The sequence below is a fragment of the Aspergillus brunneoviolaceus genome, assembly GCF_003184695.1.
Source record: "Aspergillus brunneoviolaceus CBS 621.78 unplaced genomic scaffold BO95scaffold_1, whole genome shotgun sequence".
Lineage (NCBI taxonomy): Eukaryota > Fungi > Ascomycota > Eurotiomycetes > Eurotiales > Aspergillaceae > Aspergillus > Aspergillus brunneoviolaceus.
Window position 1 is genome coordinate 84,785 of NW_020290731.1, and position 21,395 is coordinate 106,179.

A 21,395-nucleotide genomic window follows, 5' to 3' on the forward strand; every position below is an offset into this window, starting at 1 on the left:
ATAATCAATCGAACGAGCAGGTGCGAACCTTCCACATGGCTGTGTTTGAACACACACCGGGGAAAAACATTAAATACAGACTTCTGCTAAAGTTCAAGCTCCCCCCAGGAGTCCCCCTTGCATCTACTCTATTAAAGAAAAACATGGATAAGTTATAATCAAGACAAGCGCGCTGCGAAAGCAGCCCCGGTTGCTTGATAAAAGACAAAGACAAGTGTGCATTCAATCCAAGAAAACGCAATGATCAGAGACAGAGATAAAAACACCTAGTACTCGAGGAGAGCAGAAGCTCCAGCCTCGCTGGAGATATAGATCACCTCGTGGTTGTCCGAGAAACCATTGAAGCGGGTCGCGCTACACTTGGTGTAGGCTCCCATATCCTCAAAGTACAGCCAATCACCTACGTTCAGGAGGGCCGGAAGGTTGATGCGCTTGCTGATGACATCGATGCCATCGCAGGTCGGCCCCCAGATAGAGTAGGCGATGCCCTCCGAAGTCGCAGCATTCGGAGGATTGACATCAGGGTCGCAGGTCAAGACCTGAGCCACAGGGTGCTGATGGTCAAAGATGATGTTGGAAAAGTTTCCATACACCCCGTCATTGAGATACAGCATGTACGCATCTTGCGTCGGGTTCTCGGGGTCCCGCACGTCACGACGAGCAATCACATTGGCAGCCAAGGTGAAGGCGCTGGCAACGTAGTAGCGGCCGGGCTCGGCAATGACACGGATGTTCGGCGGGAAGTAGACTTCCAGAGCGTCACTAAGAACGCCAGCGAACTTTTCGAAGGTATCCTGGCTGAAACCTCCACCAACATCGAGAGTGTGAAGCTCGTGGCCTACTTCAGCGGCTTGATCGAAGACCAGTCGCGCGTCCTGCACGGCCTTTAGGAAGGCTTTGGGGTCTTCAGCGCCAGAGCCGACGTGGAAGCTCACACCGACAACCTTCAGCTCGAGCTGGTACGCAACCTCCAGCAGGTGACGAGCGACATCCATCGATGCTCCAAACTTCATACTAAACTGGCACATGCTGGAAGAATCATCCGTAAGGATGCGCAAGTATAGCTCTGCGTCAGGGTAGCATGACTTGATCTTGTACAGTTCATCGGCATTGTCGAAGGTCATCTGCTTCACCCCCATCTTGGCTGCATAGCGCAGGTACGACTTGGTCTTGCAAGGCTGCGCGTAGATAATGCGGCTCGGATCGATACCAGTCTCAAGAGCCAGGTCAATTTCCGCCTTAGAGGCACAGTCGAAACCGTTGCCGAGCTTGGCCATGAGGCGGAGGATTTCAGGGTCCGGGTTGCACTTGACGGCTAATGAATATCGACATCAGTCGCTGTCTTCCTCTGTAGTCGTCCAACTTCAATCGAATCGAACTTACCGTAGAAGGGCCGGACACGGCTCAGGTTCAGTTTCCAGCGCAGGTGCTGGCGGTAAATCTCGCCCATATCTGCCACATAAAAGGCATCTTCGGCGCCCGGGGCGCACGCGTCCACGTCCACCTCAGACGCACGCTTCTTCAGGACGTCCAGGATAAGCTCCTTGGCAGCCAACCTAGACTGCGGCTGATCGTCCTCTCCATGATAGCTGAATTGACCATGATCCCAATTGAGATTATAGTCGTTTTTGTCGGGAATATGTTTGATAGTGGTGCATATTTCAGCTGGCAAACAAGCAGTCGGTGCCATAACCATGCGCGCTGCGACGAAGCACGGAATAGGTCTTTAGATAAAGATATAAAAAAGGAAGTGAAAAAAAGTTTGTTTGAACGCGACTGCGTGTTAGGGAGGACGAAAAGTTTCGCAACCGAGGTTGACTGGACCAAGCCTCCTAGACCCTTCCTCCTTGAGAGGAAGAACCTTCAGAGAAGTCCTATGCGGCAGCTCAAAAGGCGAAGGTGTGAATTGTGAGGGCGTCAATTTATGAAAAAATGGCGCACCGGACGGAGGGACGGAGATCGAGACCAGAAGGAGGGGGAATGTTATTAAGAGTGTCGCGTTGACGTCTATGCGATACAATTTGACGAAGAGAAAGCGAGGCTGTGTAAGCCGTGGTGCCCTGAGTTGCCTTTGGAACTGGTGGATTCCAAAGGCCTTGAAAATGCGATTGAGGAAGAGTGAGGTGAAGAGGGAAAGAGAAAAAACAGGGTTTTTTCTAGTTCCGAGAAATAAGAGACGATCTGACCCGAGCAGTCTAACTGTTAGCGGCGGGATTGAAAGAGAGCGGGAAAAGAAATGGGCAACGAGAACTCGGATATCAAGATAAAAGGGATGCGAGATTTGATTCCTGGGTCGTGGGGGGTAGACCGAGGGGGAGGGTGCTGAGGGGGGAGGGGGAGGAGACAAGAGGTGCGTGCAAAATTTTAACGACACTTTTCCGGTGGAGGGGGGAAATTTAGGGCAAAGGGCACGGCGTCAGGCAGACACCGGGGGGTGGGGGAATGATGCTGATTCCTTGATCTGACAGGAAGATGACAGATGACCTGAAAATCATGGATGTAGGGGGTGGTGTATAGGCAGCAAGGAACAAGATAGCGTAAGGAGAGAAACTCACCTGGATGGAATGGGGATGTGGTGTGGTGAGAGGAACGAACACAAGGAGGGAAGTAAAGAAGGGGGAGGGGGGAAAATGGAGAGGGAGAGGAGAGGGAAAGCGGTAGCCAGTGCTCCGTAGCCGTAATAGGACGTAGTGGGGTTAACTTATTCCTTGTTAGTTAACGGAAAATAGAGTCGATGAGTCTGTGACGGTATTGTGACTGACATGCGCGACTTGCAGCCTTGCAGCCTCTCTTCTCTTTTCTTCCACCCAAAATCAAGTACTCCAAGCTTATCTGCCTCCCTCGACACAGTACGATTACCCTGCCTCTCGCCTCTCCATAACTACAAATATGAGCATCCCAAAATTCCAATCATGATCGAGTCCTCGAGTTCTTCCCTCAATCCCCGACCCGCCGTTGCATCTTGCAGAAACTCAAGGCCGGGCGAAAACAGCAGGCATGCAGACATGGTTGACGTGGTCTTCGTCTCGTCTCGTCTTCTCACACTGCCTGGCACCCACTGTGCCACTGCAGTAGTTGATTCCCGTTCGCCTCCGTTGTTTTGACTACTGAAGAACTCTTGGTACCATGGACCTCGGATCGAGATCTCCCATCCAGTTCCGCCAGATGATTCGATCTGGTGGCATGTCGAATTATCCCTCATGACCCATGCAACCCAAATTCTAGTCCATCCATCCAACACGAAAAAAATTGTCCCCTGACAAAAGACCAGACAGGAGGGGATTAACCGCCTCCTAAAGTTTGAGTCAGTCATTGAGAGATTTTTTTTTGTTCTATGAATGCCGACGGCGGGTTGCGTTGCGTTGACTAGACAGACGACAGCATCCCAGCCACATTGCGTTGCGTCATGCGGGTCACCAAAAAAATCGCTCGCCTGGCAGACAGGTTCCTGATCGGCGTTCTGGGCCCGGACACGAGAGGGTGGGGAGGGATGGATAAGCCCGGAGGCCATTGAATTTCTTCTCTCCTTCCTCCCTCCCCCAAAATCCATTGCGAGATGACGGTTTCTTGGATGATTGCATTCTTTGTCCTAACCTTATCTGAAACGGAAAATCGGTCAACACGTACTGTAACAGATGTAGATAGTCTCGCAGCAGCAGCAGCCGCCGTCCATGTAAAGCATGGATAATCGCTTCCATGGCAGTCTTACACATGTATTTCTGAGGTTCCTAATTGGGTTAACCCGCTCTGACCGCCTGAGGTCATTCTGTCGGTCGTTCCTGAGCTTGTTTGGGCGGTGAAGGCAGGGTCCCGGGCTGTATGCGGCACGTGATCGCTCTTTCTTTCAACCTCCAACAACAACACTGGTTTCCAATGTTTATTGAGAGCCAAAGAATGATTTTGGCTGCTCATTGAGGTGCATCTTTATTCGGACTTACTTTGTGCTGCTGATAATACAACACCTATTATATTCATAGACTCTATACATCTTTACTTAGAAGTAATCAGCAGTTTTGGAATGTCTCCCCTGCGGAGTCTTTCTCCATCTAACAGAAATTGTACTACAAAGTCTCATGAAACAAGGGCAAGAAGAATGAAAGGACAAAAGAAATATCAACCACATTGGATTGACACCGTATCAGAAAAGTCTATTGACGAGCCATGCTCAATCTCTTTCATCGTACACAGCAGAGAAAACCCAATGATGCTAATGTTGACATAGGAGCCCAGTCCACCCGCAATGCATGAAATCAAAGAACCACAAGGCAAGCTACGAGACCAGCACGTAGCCCATTCCAAACAACCCCACCAACTGACCTAATTCACCTACCAGGCAAGTTCCTCCGCCGCAAAGCCCTACGAGCCGCCTCTCTCTGATCGGAGATCTCATCCACCGGCGACGCTACTCGGGAGACAGGGCACAGGCTGGGGGTGACGACGTGGACCGGCCGCCTGGCCTGCACGGTATGGACGGACTTACCGGTTTTCCAGTCCCCGTGGTTCAGGATCCCATCCTCATAGGGAGGAGAGGTGCTGCGCACACAGTCATCCAACTCGGCATCGTTCTTGAAGAACGGTCGTCGGCTTCCGCTGCTGGGAATAGTGGGCTGCGGCTGTTGCTGCGGCGGCTTCTGCTGCATTTGTGGTCTTCCTCCTGGTCGTGGTAGAGACTGAGACTGCGGTGGCTGAGGAGGCAGTGGCTTTCGCGTCACCGGCGGCGTCAGCATCATGCGCTTCTGCTGGTCGGCCACCCACCGCTGCGTCCGCTGGGAATGTACATCTTCTAGCTCTTGTCGCCGCTCCAGCTGCTCTCGCTGCCCCGGGCTGTGGCCATGGCCGTGGTGCTGTCGAATCTGGACATTGGCCGGAACATAGCTCCACTCGGAACCTGACTGCGCGGCCGCAGAGGTAGTTGCTCGTGCCCGCGCATGAGCCACCATCGGGGCCTGGCCGCCAGACCCAGGGCCCGGAGATGTGTTGGTACGGACTGCTTCCCGCCTGGGAAAGTCGAAGCCTCCCGCGGACGCTTGCTGTTGCTGCTGCTGGCCGTGGTGCTTGACTGCGTTGGAGCGGCGAAGACCCCCGCCGCCACCGTCCTGCTGCTGACCTGAGTCAGTGGTGATTTTGCGACCATGCAATATGCCTTTCAGCAATGGCATTGTGAATGACGAATAGCAGTTATTGTGGGGGGGGTGTGAGATACTGTGTGTTTTTTGGGTTGAATTTGGTGTGAGGTGTCGATCTGGAACTGTAGTAGTATATCGGATAATATACCTTGTAGACTGGAGTTAGATCGCGCGTGTGTGTGGAGTACCAAGCATGTAGTGTTCTGGGAAAAGATGAAACAGCGACGAGGGGGGGGCGCGGGAGGGATCAAACGCAGCATATATATCTTATTAGTACGGCGTACCTGAGAATTGATGCTGGTTTGAGTCATGGCGGAATAAAGGGTCGGTCGAAAATCTCCTGTAAGCTTTCTACCCTCAGGGTGACAAGAAAACAAAGCTTTTGTGCGGGAGTTTCCGTCTGTGATGAAAGGATAGTACCGACAAGCGGGCAGTGAGGTACCGTGGTCGACAGTACATGGATGAACGTGCCATGTCACTTTACCCAATTTCCACTTGTTCCTCTTTCTTAGTTATAGGCTAGGTGCTTGTTATCACCATCTCTTGGTTTCACTGTTCAACACAGATCACAAAAAGGGTCACAAGACATCATTATTATCTAGATACTCGAAATTAAAAATGTATAGTACTAAGAAATGGAAAGTACGAAACCGAAGAAAACGGCCTGGACATTGACTGACCCGAGTCAGTCCATTTCTGCCTGTAATTACAGCCACAGAATCCATCGAACGCCCGAGAGAAATCCTCGAAAAACGCCGCGAAGCACTTTGAAAGCCATGACGATGAGCCAGACCCACCACAGCATACCAACGAGCGCCCATTCAAGCATGACAAACCCTGTACGTCGGACCCAGCGCAACCTGCGATGACGCCTGCGCATGCCTTTATCGAGGGTATCGCTCAATTGCTTTACCGCGAGGGTGCTTGTGGTGTTGAGCTGAATGCTCAGGTCTTCGGCATCTTGAGTCGCTGCCTGAACGCGAGGGCTGATGCTCTCATTGACTATCTTCTCGAGTCTGCTCAGCTGAGCATTCAGCGGCGATGACACTGAGCCCGAAAAGTTGTCCATGGCATGTCGGAAAGCACGGTTGGTCTCTTCGAACCTCTTGAGTAGTCCCTGCGCCGCGGCATCATACTCGCAGAGTCGAGTCACCCGTGGCACGGGTACGGAGGCATCACCATATGTGCGCAGAAGGAACTCAGGAGGTGGTTCGCGCACGGTGCCGGCCCGGCGGGTGATCTCCCGAGCCTTAATTCCCGAGGTGAGGAGAAGCGCTCGAGTTCGTTCAACCTCGCGTTTTCCAGGGATACCACTGACAAGCGCAGTGGAGAGACTGCGATTGGAAATACTCCAACTTCTGGACTGGGCATCTAACACAGGGCGCCTGTTTTGCGACGCTGGGGAGGCTTCCACCTTGGCCTGCGCAAGACCCGTCATAGGTGGCCGGGTGAGACTGAAAGGTACAGATTGATCTTTGATCCTGCCTTTTTGGATTTGTTCCCGGATTGTATGTATTTCGGGACCGAACAGTTTCTCAAGGCGCGTGGGTGGTGCGTGAACATTTGTATTGCTTGAAAGGGAAGCAGAGAAACTCCCAACGTCCCTCTGAGAGCCGTCCATGTTGTGGTATATATTAGTGTCCGTAGTGTGACCCGGCAGATCAGTAGAATCAGAGCTTTGAAGTTGAGTGAACTGTTCCTGTCCAGCAGGTGACAATAGATGCGACAGCAATGCCTCGTTGTGTGTACCGACTCTTTCCAGATTCTTGCGCGAAGGCCGAGTGCCATCATCGGCAAACGCAGGCAACCGACGTAGAAGAGATTTGGTGCCTGACGTTTTGTCGCCTTTTATCTCCTCAGCCTCATCAGCATCATCGGAGTCCGAACTGCTTAGGCTAGAATGCGAGGTCTTGCGTGCCATCGCCATCGAGTCTTTCTTCATAATACGATCGCCGACTTTCGACATCTCATTGCCTACTTTTTCGGCTATCTTTCCAGGCCCTTTGAGAATGCCGCGTAGCCTTGACTCTGTCTGAGAGGTGTCCTTCCGCATCGGAGATTGAGGCTTAAAAATCTCATCCTGGTACGTGGATGACGTGGTCTGGTGGGTAAGGGGACTGGGTTCCAAACCAATGCGACCCGCGGCTTCGGACAAGCTATCTTGACGCACACCGTCCGTGTCTGGCACATTTTCGTCGGCGTTGTCCTTTGTGCGAATGTTGCTCTTGCTGCGCTCGTGACGCGAGCCACGGGCCCGCGCAAACCGTCCCTTAGACGGTGATGGAGACCGGCTTGATGTGGGAGATAGATTGCTCGCAATACTAGGAAAGAACCCTAACTGGGAATGAACACCAGAGGACTTAGTATCGAGAGTTGCCATGTTCGTCAAAGGATCGTAACGATCATCGATGCTCGGCACAGAGGACATAGAGCTTCGCTTCCCTTCTGATCTGGCGCGGCCTCCAGTCCTATGGCGGGGAAGTGGGCCATGGCTCGGGGTATACCTGACCCCTGTGAGACTGTCATCTTCAGAAATCGCCCCAGAGCCCCTGGTTTGGAATGCACCCAGCGTTGGCGGGTTATACTTTCCAGGAGAAATTGTCCTGTCAGCGTGCATGTAACGGTGTAGCCGGTCATCCGCGCTGGACGTGCTCGCAGAGCTACTAAAAAAGCCAAGCTTGCGACTTCCGGGCTCCAAATCTTTGACGGAGACATCGCTATCATGTGTGCTACGGCCGGAAGTCCGAAACCTGTGCCGTTGCCTTCCACGTGTACCGCTTGTCAGACTATGATGAGCGTCGGATAGAGATGCACGGGAAATGTAATGCTCCGAGTCCATGGACTCTCGATGACGTTGCAGTTTCTCCTCCAAGCTGAGATTGGCATCATCCATACCGACATCGATCAGTATATTCGGGTTTGGATAAAGGAGGTTTCCGTCCTTGTCGACTAATTTACTCTTGTTGTGATCATCTTCAACCCACGCAGCATCGGAAAGCATTTCTGCCGGATCAATGACCCAATCTGATCGCGGCCTGCGGGCTTTGACACTGCTAGTACGGCTAGCGCGCCTCAGGCTCGAAGGAGGAGAGGCAGCAAGATGATCGATATCCAGCTGATGTTCCGAAGCCACATATTTTCTTGATTTTGGAAACGAGGGAAGTTGTAGACGTTCCGCCGCGCTGTGATTGCGATGGCTGTACAACGACTCCACCGAGTCAACCCATTCATGTACCCGTTCGGTGTCATACCATCCCTCGGCTTCAGTATCAATACTGCATCGTTCGCGAAACCTTACTTTCCGGTTACGGATACATTGGAGAGGATTGTATCTTCTGGCGGAGAGCTCGCTTTTACTCGCAACTGATACCGAGTCTGTAGCGGACGGGTCGAGATGCTCTAGAGGCGGAAGCGACGACAGAAGTCGTAGGTATTCGGAGAGCAGCTCAAAATGACGCCGGGCCTTCTCAGCCCGGATAAGAGTGCTCTCCGAGATCCCAGAAGGCAAAGTTTCCGAATCGATCGACTGAGGCAGGAGACTGAGCACCGAGGATGGGGTATGTGCCGGAAATCCCGCCACCCTTTCAGGAATGGTGGGCTTGCTGTAGCGATCGCTCCACTTGTGCACTGCATCGCGATGCCGGGGGCTGCTGTGGCGAAGGCCGCCCACAGAAGCCATGGGTTGAATGTCAGGGTAAGGAGCAGCAGGCTGACCGACGGACACCATCCTCCGATTGCCCGGAAAGCGGTTGGAAGCCGAACGTCCTAGACTGTTCCGTTTCCGCGACTCGCTCAGATTCAGCGCGAGATTGACGATCTGTAAGGAATCCCTGTCCAGGCCCATGGCAGCCTGGTTGTCCGGCGTCCCCGTTTCTGCTTGCTCCTGGTGTTGTGCCGCATCATCGTCCGCCACATGCGAAGAAGAAGCAGTAGCCTCACCTTCAGCCGTTTGAGCCGCAGTTGAGCCCAGCTTCTGTTCCTTCTGACGACTCCACGGAAATCGCGATCGTTTCTTTGACACCTCCGGACCCGGCTCAGGAGCCTCCCGTTTCTCTTTCCGATTTGATTCCGAACGGCGGAGGAATTGGTGTTGGCTGCTCTTCAAGCTCTTGGAGCCGGGTAGGAAGGATGAGTCGACAAAGAATCCACCGGAGCCATGTGTCCGGCGCTGGGCTCCTCGACTTGTCTTATCTCCATCGCGAGAGCTACTGCCTAGCGTGCTCCCCTCCAGCTCCCCGCTCGCCCGTCCCTCGTTCATCTGCGGCTCTCTTAGTCGAAAGGTTGCGTCATGAGGATTGCTCGAAGGTTGACGAGTTTCTGACAACGTGTCATTCGGGCCAGGAGTGGGAAGGGATGCGGTGGGCGGTTCATTGGTCTTGGGCGACATTAGAACCAGGGTGACGAATTGGTGGTCCGTCCCGCCGGAGTAAATAGGGGGGTCGGCTCACAGGGTGAAGAGGACATGGAGATGCCCAAGCAACGTGCTAAAAGTTGAACATGGCACTGTAGAGCACAGGCAAGACACTAGGGGCAACACGAATAGGTGCACGTTCGTCGGTCTGTGCTGTCGAGACAACGTTAGTCGTGTCGTACAGTAAGTACACTTCAATCCCCCCCAACTGCATAATGCGGCGGAGCACGTGGAGCTGCAAACATGGCAAACAACCACTGCCGGCGGAATAGAAGTCAATAGTACCAAATGACCTTGTTATCATTTTTAATGATATATAACTACATAACTGCACAGTCTCACCGGTTTGTCATACAAAGGAACATCTAGCATTGAGTCTAACAACGCACGTGGGAACTAGAGGTACAATTCCTGTAGGATGAGGAAGAAGAAGAGGCATGAGATACAAGAAAACTAAACAAACGCTGAGGGTATTGGTTTACTCGACCCTCAGGCACTGTAGACGCGCTTCAGTCTCGATGACCTGTAAGAACAAGATGTGTTAGCCTGAACTGCAAAAGGGAACAAGATATCATAGCCATCAGGGTTAGTCTTACCTCTAGGGCTTGCTTCACTTCCAACACTCGGCGCACTTCACCCAGCCAATCCTTGCTCAGAATCTTGGCCCAGCCCTTGAGACTGTTCATCTCACGGGCGGCACCATCAAGGTTGCCCTCTTCCAGAAGGCTCTCGGTCCGGCAGAGAACACTTTCAACATCATCGCTGCCAGCAACGGCATCCTTCTTGAACATGACCTTGCTCAGAACGAAACTGGCAGCATGGCTGGCAATACCCGCATCCTCGGGCAAGAGGCTTGCCTTACGGACCTCATCGGCTACCCGACGGAAGCGCTCGATGATCTGAGATGTGGAGGGAATACCACGCTGATAGGCGGTAGGGTTGATCGAGGCGATAGCCGCATCAACCACGGGGTCTTCAGCGGCCAACTCCTTCACGGCAACAAGCTCGCGCACGAACGGGCGAGGAACCACAGAGCGCTCAAGGACCGAGCGGACAGCGTCAACAGCAACCTGCAATTGCTGGGTCTTGAGGTTGGTGTCAATGACCTCTCTCCAGCCGGTGGTGAGCTGCTCCAGCTCGCTGACATTGGCAGTCAACTCATTGAGCTTGCTGAGGCGACCTTCGCGCTCACGCTCGACCAGGTCCTTCACTTCATGTAGGTACTTGCGGTTAAGCTCAATGGCTTGCTCGACCAGCTCGTTCTTAAGACGCTGCTCAGCCAGCTCCTGGGCTCTCTGCAGCTCCGTGCGGATCTTCTCCTGGTAAGCGCGAGCAAGCTTCTCACGCTCGGCCTCGAATTCTTCGCGATACTGAGCAGCGTCGGTGGCACGGGCTTCCTCAAAGCGACGGATGAGCTCGCGCGCGGATTCGTCGAAGGTAGCGTGGGCCTGGTTGATCTCCTCCTGGGCAGCACGGCGCGCCTCTTCCCGGACAGCGATAATCTTATCGCCGATCTTCTGCAGCTCCTCCTTGGCCTTCTCAACAGGCTTGGAGAACTTCGGGGCACTCTCGTCGGCACTGATCACGGTGATGATATCATTGAAAGTCTTCACCAATTCTTGGACAATGGCCTCATCTCCCTCGTTGACCTTGGCGAACTCGAGAGGGGTCACTGCGGGCAAAGCAGGTTGTCTGGATTCCTCCTTCTCGACCGGCTTAGGCGCCTCTTCCTTAGCGGCCTTCGTCTCCTTGGCCTTCTCGACCGCGGCGGACTTCTCCTCGGGCTTGGCAGCGGCAGGCTTGACTTGCGCTTCGCTGCCCTTGTCCTTCTGAGCGGAGCTCATGTGGGGGCCCTTCTCAGCTGACTCCTCCTCGGCAACCTTCGAGGTCAATCCGCTCTTGCTAGGGATCGTGATCTGGTTGCTCTCATCCCGACGAGTAGGGAACCGGACCTGGCTCTTCAGGGTGTTGGGGAATCGGCGGTAGAAGTCTCGTTCTTCAAAGTATAGGACACTCTCTTCACCATAGGGGATATATTCGGTGAAGAAGTCATGGAAGTTGTCGAATTTGAGAGCCAGGAAGATGCCACCACCGTAAGCGAAGCCTGAAGTCAGAAGCAGGTAGAGAAAGAATCGGCGGAAACGTCCACCCTTCTTGGGAGCTGGAGTGGGCACGACGGGAGGGACTTCGGAGCCTGTAATCGGATCAGTCTGCAGTTCTTGCTGTGTATTCGAGTGATGATGGCAACAGTACCCTGCTCGGTAGGCTCCGGCTTAGGAACGACAACCTCCGGGGGCACAGGCGACGCGGAGGACGGGGTAACAGGAGTGGGAGCACCGGTAGTAGGGGGTCTAGCATCGGCAAAGAATCTCTAGTGAGAGTGAAGGACATATTAGTGACCAATCTGCCATTGATGATCCGCAAATTGAGGATGCCGTCACCGTACCTGATTCGAGAACCGGTTGCTTGCTCCAGCTCTGGACAGCCATTGCGCGGCCGTCCTTTGGCGAGCGGAGGACAGTAGCACCTGGCGTCCCGTGGCAACAGAAGAGCGCAGCATCGTGGGCCGCACTACTGTGAAGGAAAGCGCTGGGAGCGAGAGAAGTTGAGGGGTTGATGTTGACGAAGGTGAAAACGCGGACCGGAACTGGAACTGGGATTAGTAGGTGCTTTTACGATCCGCTCCGATCCTGCACCGCCAAATAGTGGCTCAGTCAGCTCGGCCTTGGTCGCACCGCCCGCCCGCTTCTTCTGTCACGACATTACAACTTGTATAGTTCATGAGAGCAGCGTCAATCGAATACTATACCTGTTTCGTGCCCGCTGAATGAGTTTACCATAGTCTAGAAAAATATGACCAATATACAGCTATTGCGAACTATTTTTGTTCGACCTCTCATTGCGCCGGTAAAGAGAGCCACATGTGCGCAATTCAGGATCAAATACGTCATCCCAAGACCAAGGAAGATTATTGAAATATTATATAGGCATAGCATACTGAGAAACTCTGAGGGTAAATGAACAAAGGAAAACGAGAAGGAAAACAGCAGCTCAACCCATAACAAAGGATACAGACGCCAGCAATAGGAAAACACAGAGGGAACAAATTGAAACACCGAATACCCTAAGCTATCTCCTGCAACATGGAGTCGGCTTCACCAGAGCCAATTGTACCCGTGTACATGGCCAGAGTTGGCTGTCACAAGTGGCATGGTTAGACCTCGAGAGAATGGGAAGGCCTTGAGAAGTGGGCGACAGAACTGTAAAATAGCTGCTCGGATTAGGGGCCACAACGAGAAACCGGTTGATGTTGCGTGTCAAATCCAGGCCGCCAGAAATTCGGCTAGGGATGCCGGATAACCATCTCTTGAGAAACATATAGCGACCATGCTCAGCTGCCGATTGAAGTCGTCAGGGTTTGCACCGGAATTAAAGGTAAAGCTCAGGCAAGAGAAGCACGTCTTTCGCATCTAGACAAACCAAACCAACGAAAGCTAAAACACCCATGGGTAGAGAGAAGGCATCACAATGCTAGAGTTGAAAAGGCAGGGTTGAGGGCGATATCTAGCAGTTGCAGGCGCCGGCGCCCTGAGTGCCAGGGGCTTCTGGTCGCAAATCGACACCGGGCCGGGGGGCAGCCCGCAGGTTCCGTGGGCCTGCCTGATCGAGAGGCAGCTTTTTCGCAATAGCGGTGAACAATTCTCGCACATTAGATGACGTCTTGGCCGACGTTTCGAAGAAGAGCAGACCGGCTTCACGTGCATAGGCCTCGGCATCAGCGGTCGCGATCGCGCGCTTGTCGGGATTCTCTGTTACAAGATCGAGCTTGTTGCCTGCAAGAGCGATGACGATGTTTTCGTTCGCTTGCCTCTGTAGTTCCTTCACCCATGACTTGGCCTTATCCAACGACGACTGTTCCATCATATCCACATTAGCATTTCCGCGCGATCATGCTGGTCTGAGAGCACATAGAGGCCGTACCGCTTGAGTAATGTCGTACACAACAACAGCGCAGTTCGCGTTCCGGTAGTACATGGGAGCCAAGGACTTATATCTCTCCTGACCGGCGGTGTCCCATATTTCGAACTTGACTGTCGTGCTTTCGTCCAGGGAGATTGTCTGTGTGAGAAAGGCGGCGCCAATAGTCGACTCGCGGTAATCATCGAATTGATCCTATCCCATATGAGCTCCGCCCCTGGGGTCCAAGAAAAAGCCCTCTGGCTGTAAACCAACCTTAACAAATCTGAGGACTAGCGAACTCTGCCAAGTAATGAGAACATCAGCGACGGCCCGAACAATGAATTCAACAACTTATTCACCTTTCCAACGGCACTTTCTCCTGTTCCAAACATAAATCATAAGTCAGTCTTCATTTTCCGACGTATTTGAGTGGAGTTATAGTCAGGGGGAAGCTAACCAAGCAACACCAGCTTAAACTGAGCGAATCTGGCACCGGGACGGGCGCCTGCTGCGGCTCTGGTGGCCATAGTGAACGGAAGTGGTAGAACAACTTTGAAAAGTAAAAAAAGAGAAGAGGCGATAATGTAGTTGTCGGTGGAAGCGTGGCAGAAGAACTCGACCCGGAGTGGAAAGTTCAAGAATGCAAGAAGAGATGAAGATAATGGAAAGGCGGGATCGGGACGCTGGGGGAGGTTTGATGGCGGCCTGCCGTCGACGGCGGTGGTTGAGATGACGAAGGGGGTTCAGCCACACCTGGCTTAAGCCGACTGGCCCTTGTGCGGGGCGGTGCGGCGTCTGCTTGTATGTGCAGGAGTGGTATGTATACTTACAACAATTTCTCTGCAGATCGCCCCATATGGCAGCTGCTACTTTTGTAAGGGCTCTCCATTGATACCTCGTGACATTGACTATACTAGACTTTTAAACATGAATCATCTATGCTCGTTATTCCTTACTGGCTATTCTAGCTGCTACATGGGAAACTGCCACTGCTAGGCGGAATTACATGGCAGAATGTTCAGAAGCGGAGCTGGCGGGCAGAAAGCCGACAAGGCGGGCTCTTGAGGCAGAATGTCAGGTACATTCATTCCTAATGGATATAATAAGAGCAAAATAATCTCCCTTAGAGAGATCCTGCTACCATCTCCAAGACTATGACCGTAAACCTCCTTCATCACTTTTCTGCATCTCTCCCAGCCCACTGTGTAGTGATTTCCGAGGATATTGGTCCCCAGACCAGGGTTCTTGTTATACTGTACGGACCTTCGCCAACCCAGTAGTTAGCGAAAGCTTTCTACTTGCTGGTCGGATAAATACAGGTAAAATGTACCCCGGCCTAAGTCCCAGTCCCAGGTTGCTGTCGATGTGTTTTCATTGGCTCTCAAATATATGAAATAGGTCATGCGCCAATTCAGCCCAGCGCACAGACACAATAGAAATACTAGTAATGGGAGTAGTTTTCTAGATTCCTAGTGTTTGGGTGGATCTATTTAATCTATACAAGGTATATATCGGAAGGCATACTGCACAATATCTAGGCCATTAGAATTGAATCCTCTTCCATTCTCTTTCACTGGCGATAAGTTACAAAGATCCAAATCTCTATATTTACTCTCACTATAAGCTGCAATCTGGCGAGTGGCTTTCAGAGTGCCTCGGCTGCCTTAATACGATTTACTGGAGCTCCTCTTGAAGGGATGGTAATCACCAATGGCGCCATTGAGGGCCCTATTTGGATGAATGCAACAAGGACAGTCTGCAATTTGATCGAGAAACCTGTAAGTTTGTTGATCACAATCACAGATTGGCTTGGGGCTGACTCTTCCAGATTCCGCAGATCACTACCGCGGATATCTAGTAGGGGCTGTATGTACCACCCGGTTTCTTCTAGCAGAGGGAATAAATACCACTAGCATTTCTCCTTCGCACTCATCTGCAGCTTGCCTGTTTTCACTGCCTGTTCTCACATCCTGTCATACAAAATCGGGGTTCTAATGTACCGATCTTCAAGATACCCTAGCATTCAGTTCGCTTCTCTGAAGTGGCTAGCCTCAAAGCGACCACTGCTCTCTGTCTCTTCTGACCCATTATACTTTCTCGCTCCAAAAAGACCTGGGAGTTATCTTCAACGACCAGCGATGTCCTCTTCTCAGTGGACATCTGTGCCACGGGATTTTCCATTTTCTGGCTTTAAGTTACTTGACTCGTCCGTACATATTGAAGAAAAGACGTTACCTACATATAATATTATCCAATCCAAGAGGGGGAAGTATTCAGCAATTGAAATGAGGTATTAGCAGGGTTGGGCTACGGAGTCACTTCCACTGTATGGTATGGTCGTGACTTGGTGTAAGTACATGCAATCCACTGTACTTTTTGATTTTTCGGGGGTTTGTTGATAATGCGATACAGTAATTCCAGCTATGTTGCTTTGAAAATATACGTGACGGGCGAGAACAGAGATGATGAACAGAACGTCTATAAGCATTTGAATCCAGTGAACTGGGAACATCCCAGTAGAAAATTCATTCGAAAACTATTCGACCATTTTATTATCACGGGTCCCCATGGTCAACATATCTGTCTCGTTCACGAGCCTCTAGGGATAAGTGCGAGTGAGCTGCTGGAATGGATCCCTGGCAAAACAATGACTCTGGAGGATATGAAGGTTTGTATCCGACAGTGTGGGACTTCTTACATTCTGCAGCTGGTTCGATCCACACGGGTACGTGTTGATTTCGCCTGGGTTTTAACGATATTGGGAGGCTGACTTGTACAGATCTCCAGCTAAAGAACTTGCTTCTTCCCACACCAAAGCCAGAGGCGCTGTCTAACTTTGAGGAAGAGGAGATAAGAAGACCATCGGCACGAAAGGTGCTTCATGACCGTACAATCTACACGTCCGCCCGCTTCCCTCCTGGAGACGGACTACCGCTTCTCAGTGATCTTGGCGAAGCTCGGCTTAGCAACAAGAAGCATACCGAAGATATCATGCCAAATCCTTACAGGGCGCCTGAAGTGATTCTGAGAGCAAGCTGGGATTATAAAGTTGATATCTGGAATATCGCTATGGTTGTAAGCACGCTACGTTTATTGAACAGTTGTTTAATTGTGATTTATTGGGTCTGAGAATATGCTAATCAGCATGCTGAAGGCATGGGATATCGTGAGCTTCTCGACACTCATCAAAGGAAGAAATCCAGATGGCATTTTTGATGATCGTGCCCACCTTGCAGAACTGGTTGCACTCCTAGGATGTCCACCACCTGACTTCCGTGCACGAAGCCATCTCATTTCTGTTTTCTGGGACGACTCCGGCACCTGGAAAGAACTAGCACCGATTCCTGATATCACATTCGAATCTTTAGCTGCCAATATCAAGGGAGAAGACAAGGACGGGTTCTTACGATGGATTCGACGGGCTCTACAATGGAACCCCTCTGACCGACCGACAGCTCTCGAGCTCTTGTACGATGAGTGGTTGATGAAGGAACTTGAATAAGGGAGACGAGAGAGAGCCACTAAACCTTGACTGGATCTTCCTTTTTTGCCTATCATCGGTGTAATCAGTTGTTGCTGTCCTTATTTCTGTACTCTGCTCACTATATTTCTTAGAGATGCTGAGTACTTTTGGGGTATTGCCTGGGCAGGGACTGATTTGGATTCAAGTAAAGTGCAGTAACTTACTACATGAGGTGGAAGTAGATTGCTTGAATAATTCAAAGATCCTGTTTGTAGATGGACACAGATTAGACCAAAGACAGGTGGGAATAGAAAGACCAACCCAGTCGAATTGAAGTCTTGCAAGGTTCGTCGGAATGATGATTGAAAATCCGACATGAAGTGGGCAGATAATGACATGTACAATGAATGAGTAAAAGATACATACTTAGTAGCCCAGCTAGTACTCGACAATGTACAGCCCATTTATGAAACCATCTCTCCTTATCTACAATTTTGCCTCCCGCTCCATGAGATATTGCGCAGGCCACACACCTGACTTGCCCGGCGCGAGGATCCCTTTCGGATCCAGCGCCTGTTTGATAACCTCGTGAACCTTCAGTAGACTGCCATTGTTCCAGTTGTAGGTCCCCATCACCTGGTCCATGACCGCCAGGTGGGTCCGGTACTCCCCCCAACCGCGTTCCGCACAGTCGGCAATCAGTCTTTTGATCAGAGTGAGCGCTTTGTTCCGCTCCACCGGCGAGGTTCTATCGTACACAATGCACACAATGTGGTCTGAAGGAAGTTAGATCCGGAGTACAAGGTAGGAGAGAAAGACAGGCGCGGGAATGAGGGGACAACTCACGCATCTCTCGCATCCCAACGGTGAAGGTACCTAGAAAGTCCAGGCCGACCTCTTGACACCGCTGCTTGGTCAGGAGATATTGCGCCATAGCGTCGTCCCCGGTCACTTTGGCAATCGGGGAGAAAAATAGATGGGCTCCGTTTGGTACCCAATTCACCCACTTGAGTTCCTCGTAGGTGGGGATCCCCTGCATCGTTAAGTGACGGATGCGCAGCACCGAGTTCTCCGGGGTCTCCTCCGGGAAATAGAATCCGGCTCCGGGTATTGTGGAGAAGGCCGCTTTGATGGCTGCCCAGAGAGTCTGGCGAATCGGTTCAGGTCCCTTTGGAGGTTTTTGCGGTAGGTCAGTTTCAGCACGACCTGGTCAACGAAGTGACGGGTGTAAGTTGGAGGATCGAGGGCAAGCAAGACCTACGTAGAGCGCCCCGTAAAAGTTCCACCGGCCCAAATTCAACTTCTTAGCAATCGCATCAAGCGTCTCGTCGGACAGCGGACCATCGATGTCAGTATACACGGTTCGAGGGGCCAGAACGGCAGCATCAAGCAGAATGTGGCGGATGGTGGGCACGTTCTGGAGGGTCATGGTGAGGCGCAAGGGCCGAATGATATCGACCGCGCGGTGCAGATCCTCGTCCCTGGGCAGGGTGATCAGATAGGACTGATACCCGCCGGGATTGGGCATGAGCCACATCCCAATCTTGGTGACCACACCCAGGTTAGACTGCGTGAACAGACCATCCAAATAGGGACCAAATCCGTAGGGGAACAGGGCGGCGGTCGGATTCCAGGGCTGGGTTTCGGGCTTCTTGGACTCAGAACCGCCACGGCTCTCGGGGTGCGGCAGGGCACCCATGCCCGTGCGCACCAGCTCTCCGGTTGGCATTACCACCTCCATCCCTGAGTGCATCATGTAGTGATCTCCATACGGGGTATATCCAACTCCCCGCTCCAGCATGTTTCCTAGGATCGACCCCCCACCGAGATCGGGGACATCAATCCATACTTTCTCACGCAGATTGTGCTGAACGAGGTAGTTATGCAGGTCATGGAAAGTGACACCTACATATCAGAGAAGGTTAGTCTGGGAGAAGAATTTATGCAGTTGGGACTCTCCCACCTGGCTCCACAATACAGTAGGCCCCAGCAACATTGACCTCCAGGATCCGATTCATATTCTTCCCCATGTTGAGGACGACAGATCCCCGAACCCGAGGGGCAGCACCCCCATATCCCGAGTTTCGACCAAATGAAACCGGCCACAGTGGGACTCGAAATTCATTGGCGAGGCGTACAATCGCTCTGATACGATCCAATTAGTCGGCGTATTGTACGTAGGGTCAAGGCAAGGGGGGGAAACAGTTGGTGGAAGACTCACTGAACATCTGCCACATCTCGGGGTGCGACGATAGCTGAGGCGAGGAAGGTGTCAGGAGCCAGAACAGGATGAGGGTCAACAGAATATTGAGGATTCATATATGACCCCGGATCTAATTGTTCCGTCGTGATCACATCGACGTTCCCCGCACCAACGACCGAGAGTACCTTGTCCAAAAAGATATTGAATATCTTGGCACTCAGCCCGGGAGGGAGTGCTAATGGTTCAAACATTGTGTATAGTTGATATCTGTGGATTGATTGATTGCTGAATGCTCATCCAGGCTGAACTCCTATGGTCGAACTGGTGGAGGTGATAAGCTCTGTTTCTATTCCATCGAAAAGTGAATAAGAGGAGGAACCGGGTAAATTGGAATGTGATGTAAGCATACTTGGGGGAACTAATGGTGAGAATGATGGCGCAGACATAACATCCGAATGTATAGGGTAGAGTCTTCATCGCCTACGTAACGTAGTGCAGTGCTGAAGATCAGCATCCTGTGGGGGTCGAAGCGGGGATCTGCCAGAAGCGGGGAGTGGGAATTTCCTGCTGCCCGCCACGGCTGCGATAGGCGGAGGAGGCATTAAGTTCCGGCCCAGTACCAAGGTATCTGGATACCGAGTCCGTAGAAACGCTGGAAACCGCTTAAGGATTCCGTTCCCGAGTGTGTCCAAGAAAGGTTGGTCATCTAGGTCCTGGCAGCGTATTATTAACTACTAGCTATCGACATGTAAGTGTGTTCTACGATTTCATAATTACAATTTCTCTTGTTGTGCGGATTGTGAAAGACTACCTAGTTTAGATCATTGTCAAGAATACCTATAACTACCTACTTCCTCTTATATACAGGTACTCATACCCTTTTTAATCGCTTCATCCCCCAAGCGTACCACTAATTTCCCATCCAGCTGATTGACCTGCCCCGCGTAATTGTTGAGGTCGACCAAGTCTATAAGTACAGTCCGCGGCTTTACCAGACCGCGGATGACAAATTGAACCGCCTCAAGGACATCCCGGCGATCCCCGGTGATGCTGCCGACGAATCGAATACCATAGTCAATCAGAGTGAGGGGGTGAAAGGAGACTTTCGACGTCGGTGGGGGGATCCCCACGGCCACTAGGACTCCGAAGTAGGCTAAGCACGGCAGGGCATCCTCGTACGCGGCGGCAGCCCCAGCACAGACAAGTACAGCAGCACAGAGATCACCGCCCGTAGCGCGAAGGAGATTGGTTCGGAGATCTGGCTCGGCCTCCTCATAGTCAAGATAGACATCAGCCCCCGCCTCCAGACAGATGGCTCTTTGTTGAGGGCCGCCCTCGCCGTCAATGGCCACCGTCCGATACCCCATGGCCTTGGCATATTGCACTGCCAGGGAGCCCACGCCGCCTGCTGCCCCAGACACACCGATCCACGATCCGGGAGTGACGTTGGCTACCTTGAGGGCCTTGTAAGCTGTTACCCCTGCGCACATGATCGGGGCCAACAGCTCGCTGGGACCCTCTTCAGGCAGAGGCACCAGGTACCGTTCCGGAACGACAGCATATCGCGCCAGTGTGCCGGCCACATCTCGGCCACTGAAGACCTGGGTGGTGCATCTGGTTTCGCCCGTCCCCGCGCTCATGCAGTTGGGACACGCGCCACAGGCATCGCGAATCCAGCCAATTCCAACTCGCTGGCCTACCGCCGCAGCTCTAGCTTCACACATGGCGCCTACGGCCACGATTCGGCCAATTCCCTCGTGGCCTAGGATGGTGTTACAAGGCCCGAGATGTCCGCGGGCGAGCGACAGATCGGTACCGCAAAAACCTGTCACTTCCAGGCAAACAAGGACTTCCCGAGGTTGGATGGTTGGAATAGTTGCGGTCGTTATTGTAAAGGTGAAGTCTGCTCCTTGCTGTTTGAAGATACTTAGTAGTGTTTTACCAATGCTCCTGAGGAGGGGGGCTATAAGTTGATAGGCTGCATACTTACATTTTTGAGAATCGCTACCGACTGCTCCGCCATTGTGGTTTCACGTATGACTTGATGCCCAAAGCTGGAAGCAATGATCGAATCGGAAGATATCTTAAGCCTTTCACCTGGAATACATATGAGGTTCATCTTTATGTTGTTCCGAGGCTGGGTAGTGGAACGGCATTTTCCCACTTCCGCCCCACCGAACAAGCCGTACAGACAAGGCGCGGGTGTGATTTTCCCGCATGGCTCCCGCCCCG

The 21,395-nt window shown here is 52.1% G+C and overlaps 9 protein-coding genes across 9 annotated transcripts; 1 reads left to right on the forward strand and 8 right to left on the reverse strand.

Annotated features, from left to right (window-relative positions):
• On the reverse strand, positions 1-1,852 carry BO95DRAFT_916 (type III PLP-dependent enzyme). The gene is made up of 2 exons (XM_025592329.1): positions 1,384-1,852; positions 1-1,315 (listed from the first exon to the last, which is right to left on the reverse strand). The coding sequence occupies exons 1-2, from the start codon at positions 1,694-1,696 to the stop codon at positions 267-269; spliced, it is 1,362 nt and encodes a 453-aa protein (XP_025447862.1). The 5' UTR covers positions 1,697-1,852; the 3' UTR covers positions 1-266.
• Positions 1,853-2,790: 938 nt separating this feature from the next.
• BO95DRAFT_477820 (uncharacterized protein) lies at positions 2,791-3,755 on the reverse strand. The gene has a single exon (XM_025590005.1). The coding sequence runs from the start codon at positions 3,548-3,550 to the stop codon at positions 2,882-2,884; it is 669 nt and encodes a 222-aa protein (XP_025447863.1). The 5' UTR covers positions 3,551-3,755; the 3' UTR covers positions 2,791-2,881.
• A 567-nt stretch (positions 3,756-4,322) lies between these two features.
• On the reverse strand, positions 4,323-5,159 carry BO95DRAFT_426588 (uncharacterized protein; the record flags this gene model as incomplete). The annotated part of the gene is made up of 1 exon (XM_025584756.1): positions 4,323-5,159. The coding sequence occupies one exon, from the start codon at positions 5,157-5,159 to the stop codon at positions 4,323-4,325; it is 837 nt and encodes a 278-aa protein (XP_025447864.1).
• Positions 5,160-5,703: 544 nt separating this feature from the next.
• On the reverse strand, positions 5,704-9,384 carry BO95DRAFT_377836 (uncharacterized protein; the record flags this gene model as incomplete). Its single annotated transcript, XM_025583286.1, has 2 exons — positions 5,704-7,586; positions 7,692-9,384. 2 exons carry the CDS (start codon positions 9,382-9,384, stop codon positions 5,833-5,835), a joined length of 3,447 nt encoding a protein of 1,148 aa, XP_025447865.1. The 3' UTR covers positions 5,704-5,832.
• Positions 9,385-9,866: 482 nt separating this feature from the next.
• On the reverse strand, positions 9,867-12,174 carry BO95DRAFT_437504 (MICOS complex subunit MIC60). Its single transcript, XM_025585286.1, has 4 exons — positions 11,984-12,174; positions 11,791-11,908; positions 10,134-11,731; positions 9,867-10,060 (listed from the first exon to the last, which is right to left on the reverse strand). The coding sequence occupies exons 1-4, from the start codon at positions 12,095-12,097 to the stop codon at positions 10,016-10,018; spliced, it is 1,875 nt and encodes a 624-aa protein (XP_025447866.1). The 5' UTR covers positions 12,098-12,174; the 3' UTR covers positions 9,867-10,015.
• A 927-nt stretch (positions 12,175-13,101) lies between these two features.
• Positions 13,102-14,024, reverse strand: BO95DRAFT_350487 (Rab family GTPase; the record flags this gene model as incomplete). Its single annotated transcript, XM_025582039.1, has 5 exons — positions 13,102-13,449; positions 13,519-13,710; positions 13,771-13,797; positions 13,857-13,876; positions 13,955-14,024. 5 exons carry the CDS (start codon positions 14,022-14,024, stop codon positions 13,102-13,104), a joined length of 657 nt encoding a protein of 218 aa, XP_025447867.1.
• A 1,611-nt stretch (positions 14,025-15,635) lies between these two features.
• On the forward strand, positions 15,636-16,999 carry BO95DRAFT_448658 (U4/U6 small nuclear ribonucleoprotein PRP4; the record flags this gene model as incomplete). Its single annotated transcript, XM_025587894.1, has 5 exons — positions 15,636-15,707; positions 15,788-15,846; positions 15,910-16,179; positions 16,263-16,572; positions 16,652-16,999. 5 exons carry the CDS (start codon positions 15,636-15,638, stop codon positions 16,997-16,999), a joined length of 1,059 nt encoding a protein of 352 aa, XP_025447868.1.
• A 197-nt stretch (positions 17,000-17,196) lies between these two features.
• On the reverse strand, positions 17,197-19,688 carry BO95DRAFT_437507 (FAD-binding oxidoreductase). Its single transcript, XM_025585287.1, has 5 exons — positions 19,182-19,688; positions 18,924-19,105; positions 18,222-18,865; positions 17,807-18,128; positions 17,197-17,736 (listed from the first exon to the last, which is right to left on the reverse strand). Exons 1-5 carry the CDS (start codon positions 19,412-19,414, stop codon positions 17,447-17,449), a joined length of 1,671 nt encoding a protein of 556 aa, XP_025447869.1. The 5' UTR covers positions 19,415-19,688; the 3' UTR covers positions 17,197-17,446.
• A 332-nt stretch (positions 19,689-20,020) lies between these two features.
• BO95DRAFT_458108 (alcohol dehydrogenase) lies at positions 20,021-21,186 on the reverse strand (the record flags this gene model as incomplete). Its single annotated transcript, XM_025588524.1, has 2 exons — positions 20,021-21,076; positions 21,154-21,186. The coding sequence occupies 2 exons, from the start codon at positions 21,184-21,186 to the stop codon at positions 20,021-20,023; spliced, it is 1,089 nt and encodes a 362-aa protein (XP_025447870.1).
• Between the last annotated feature and the right edge of the window lie 209 nt (positions 21,187-21,395).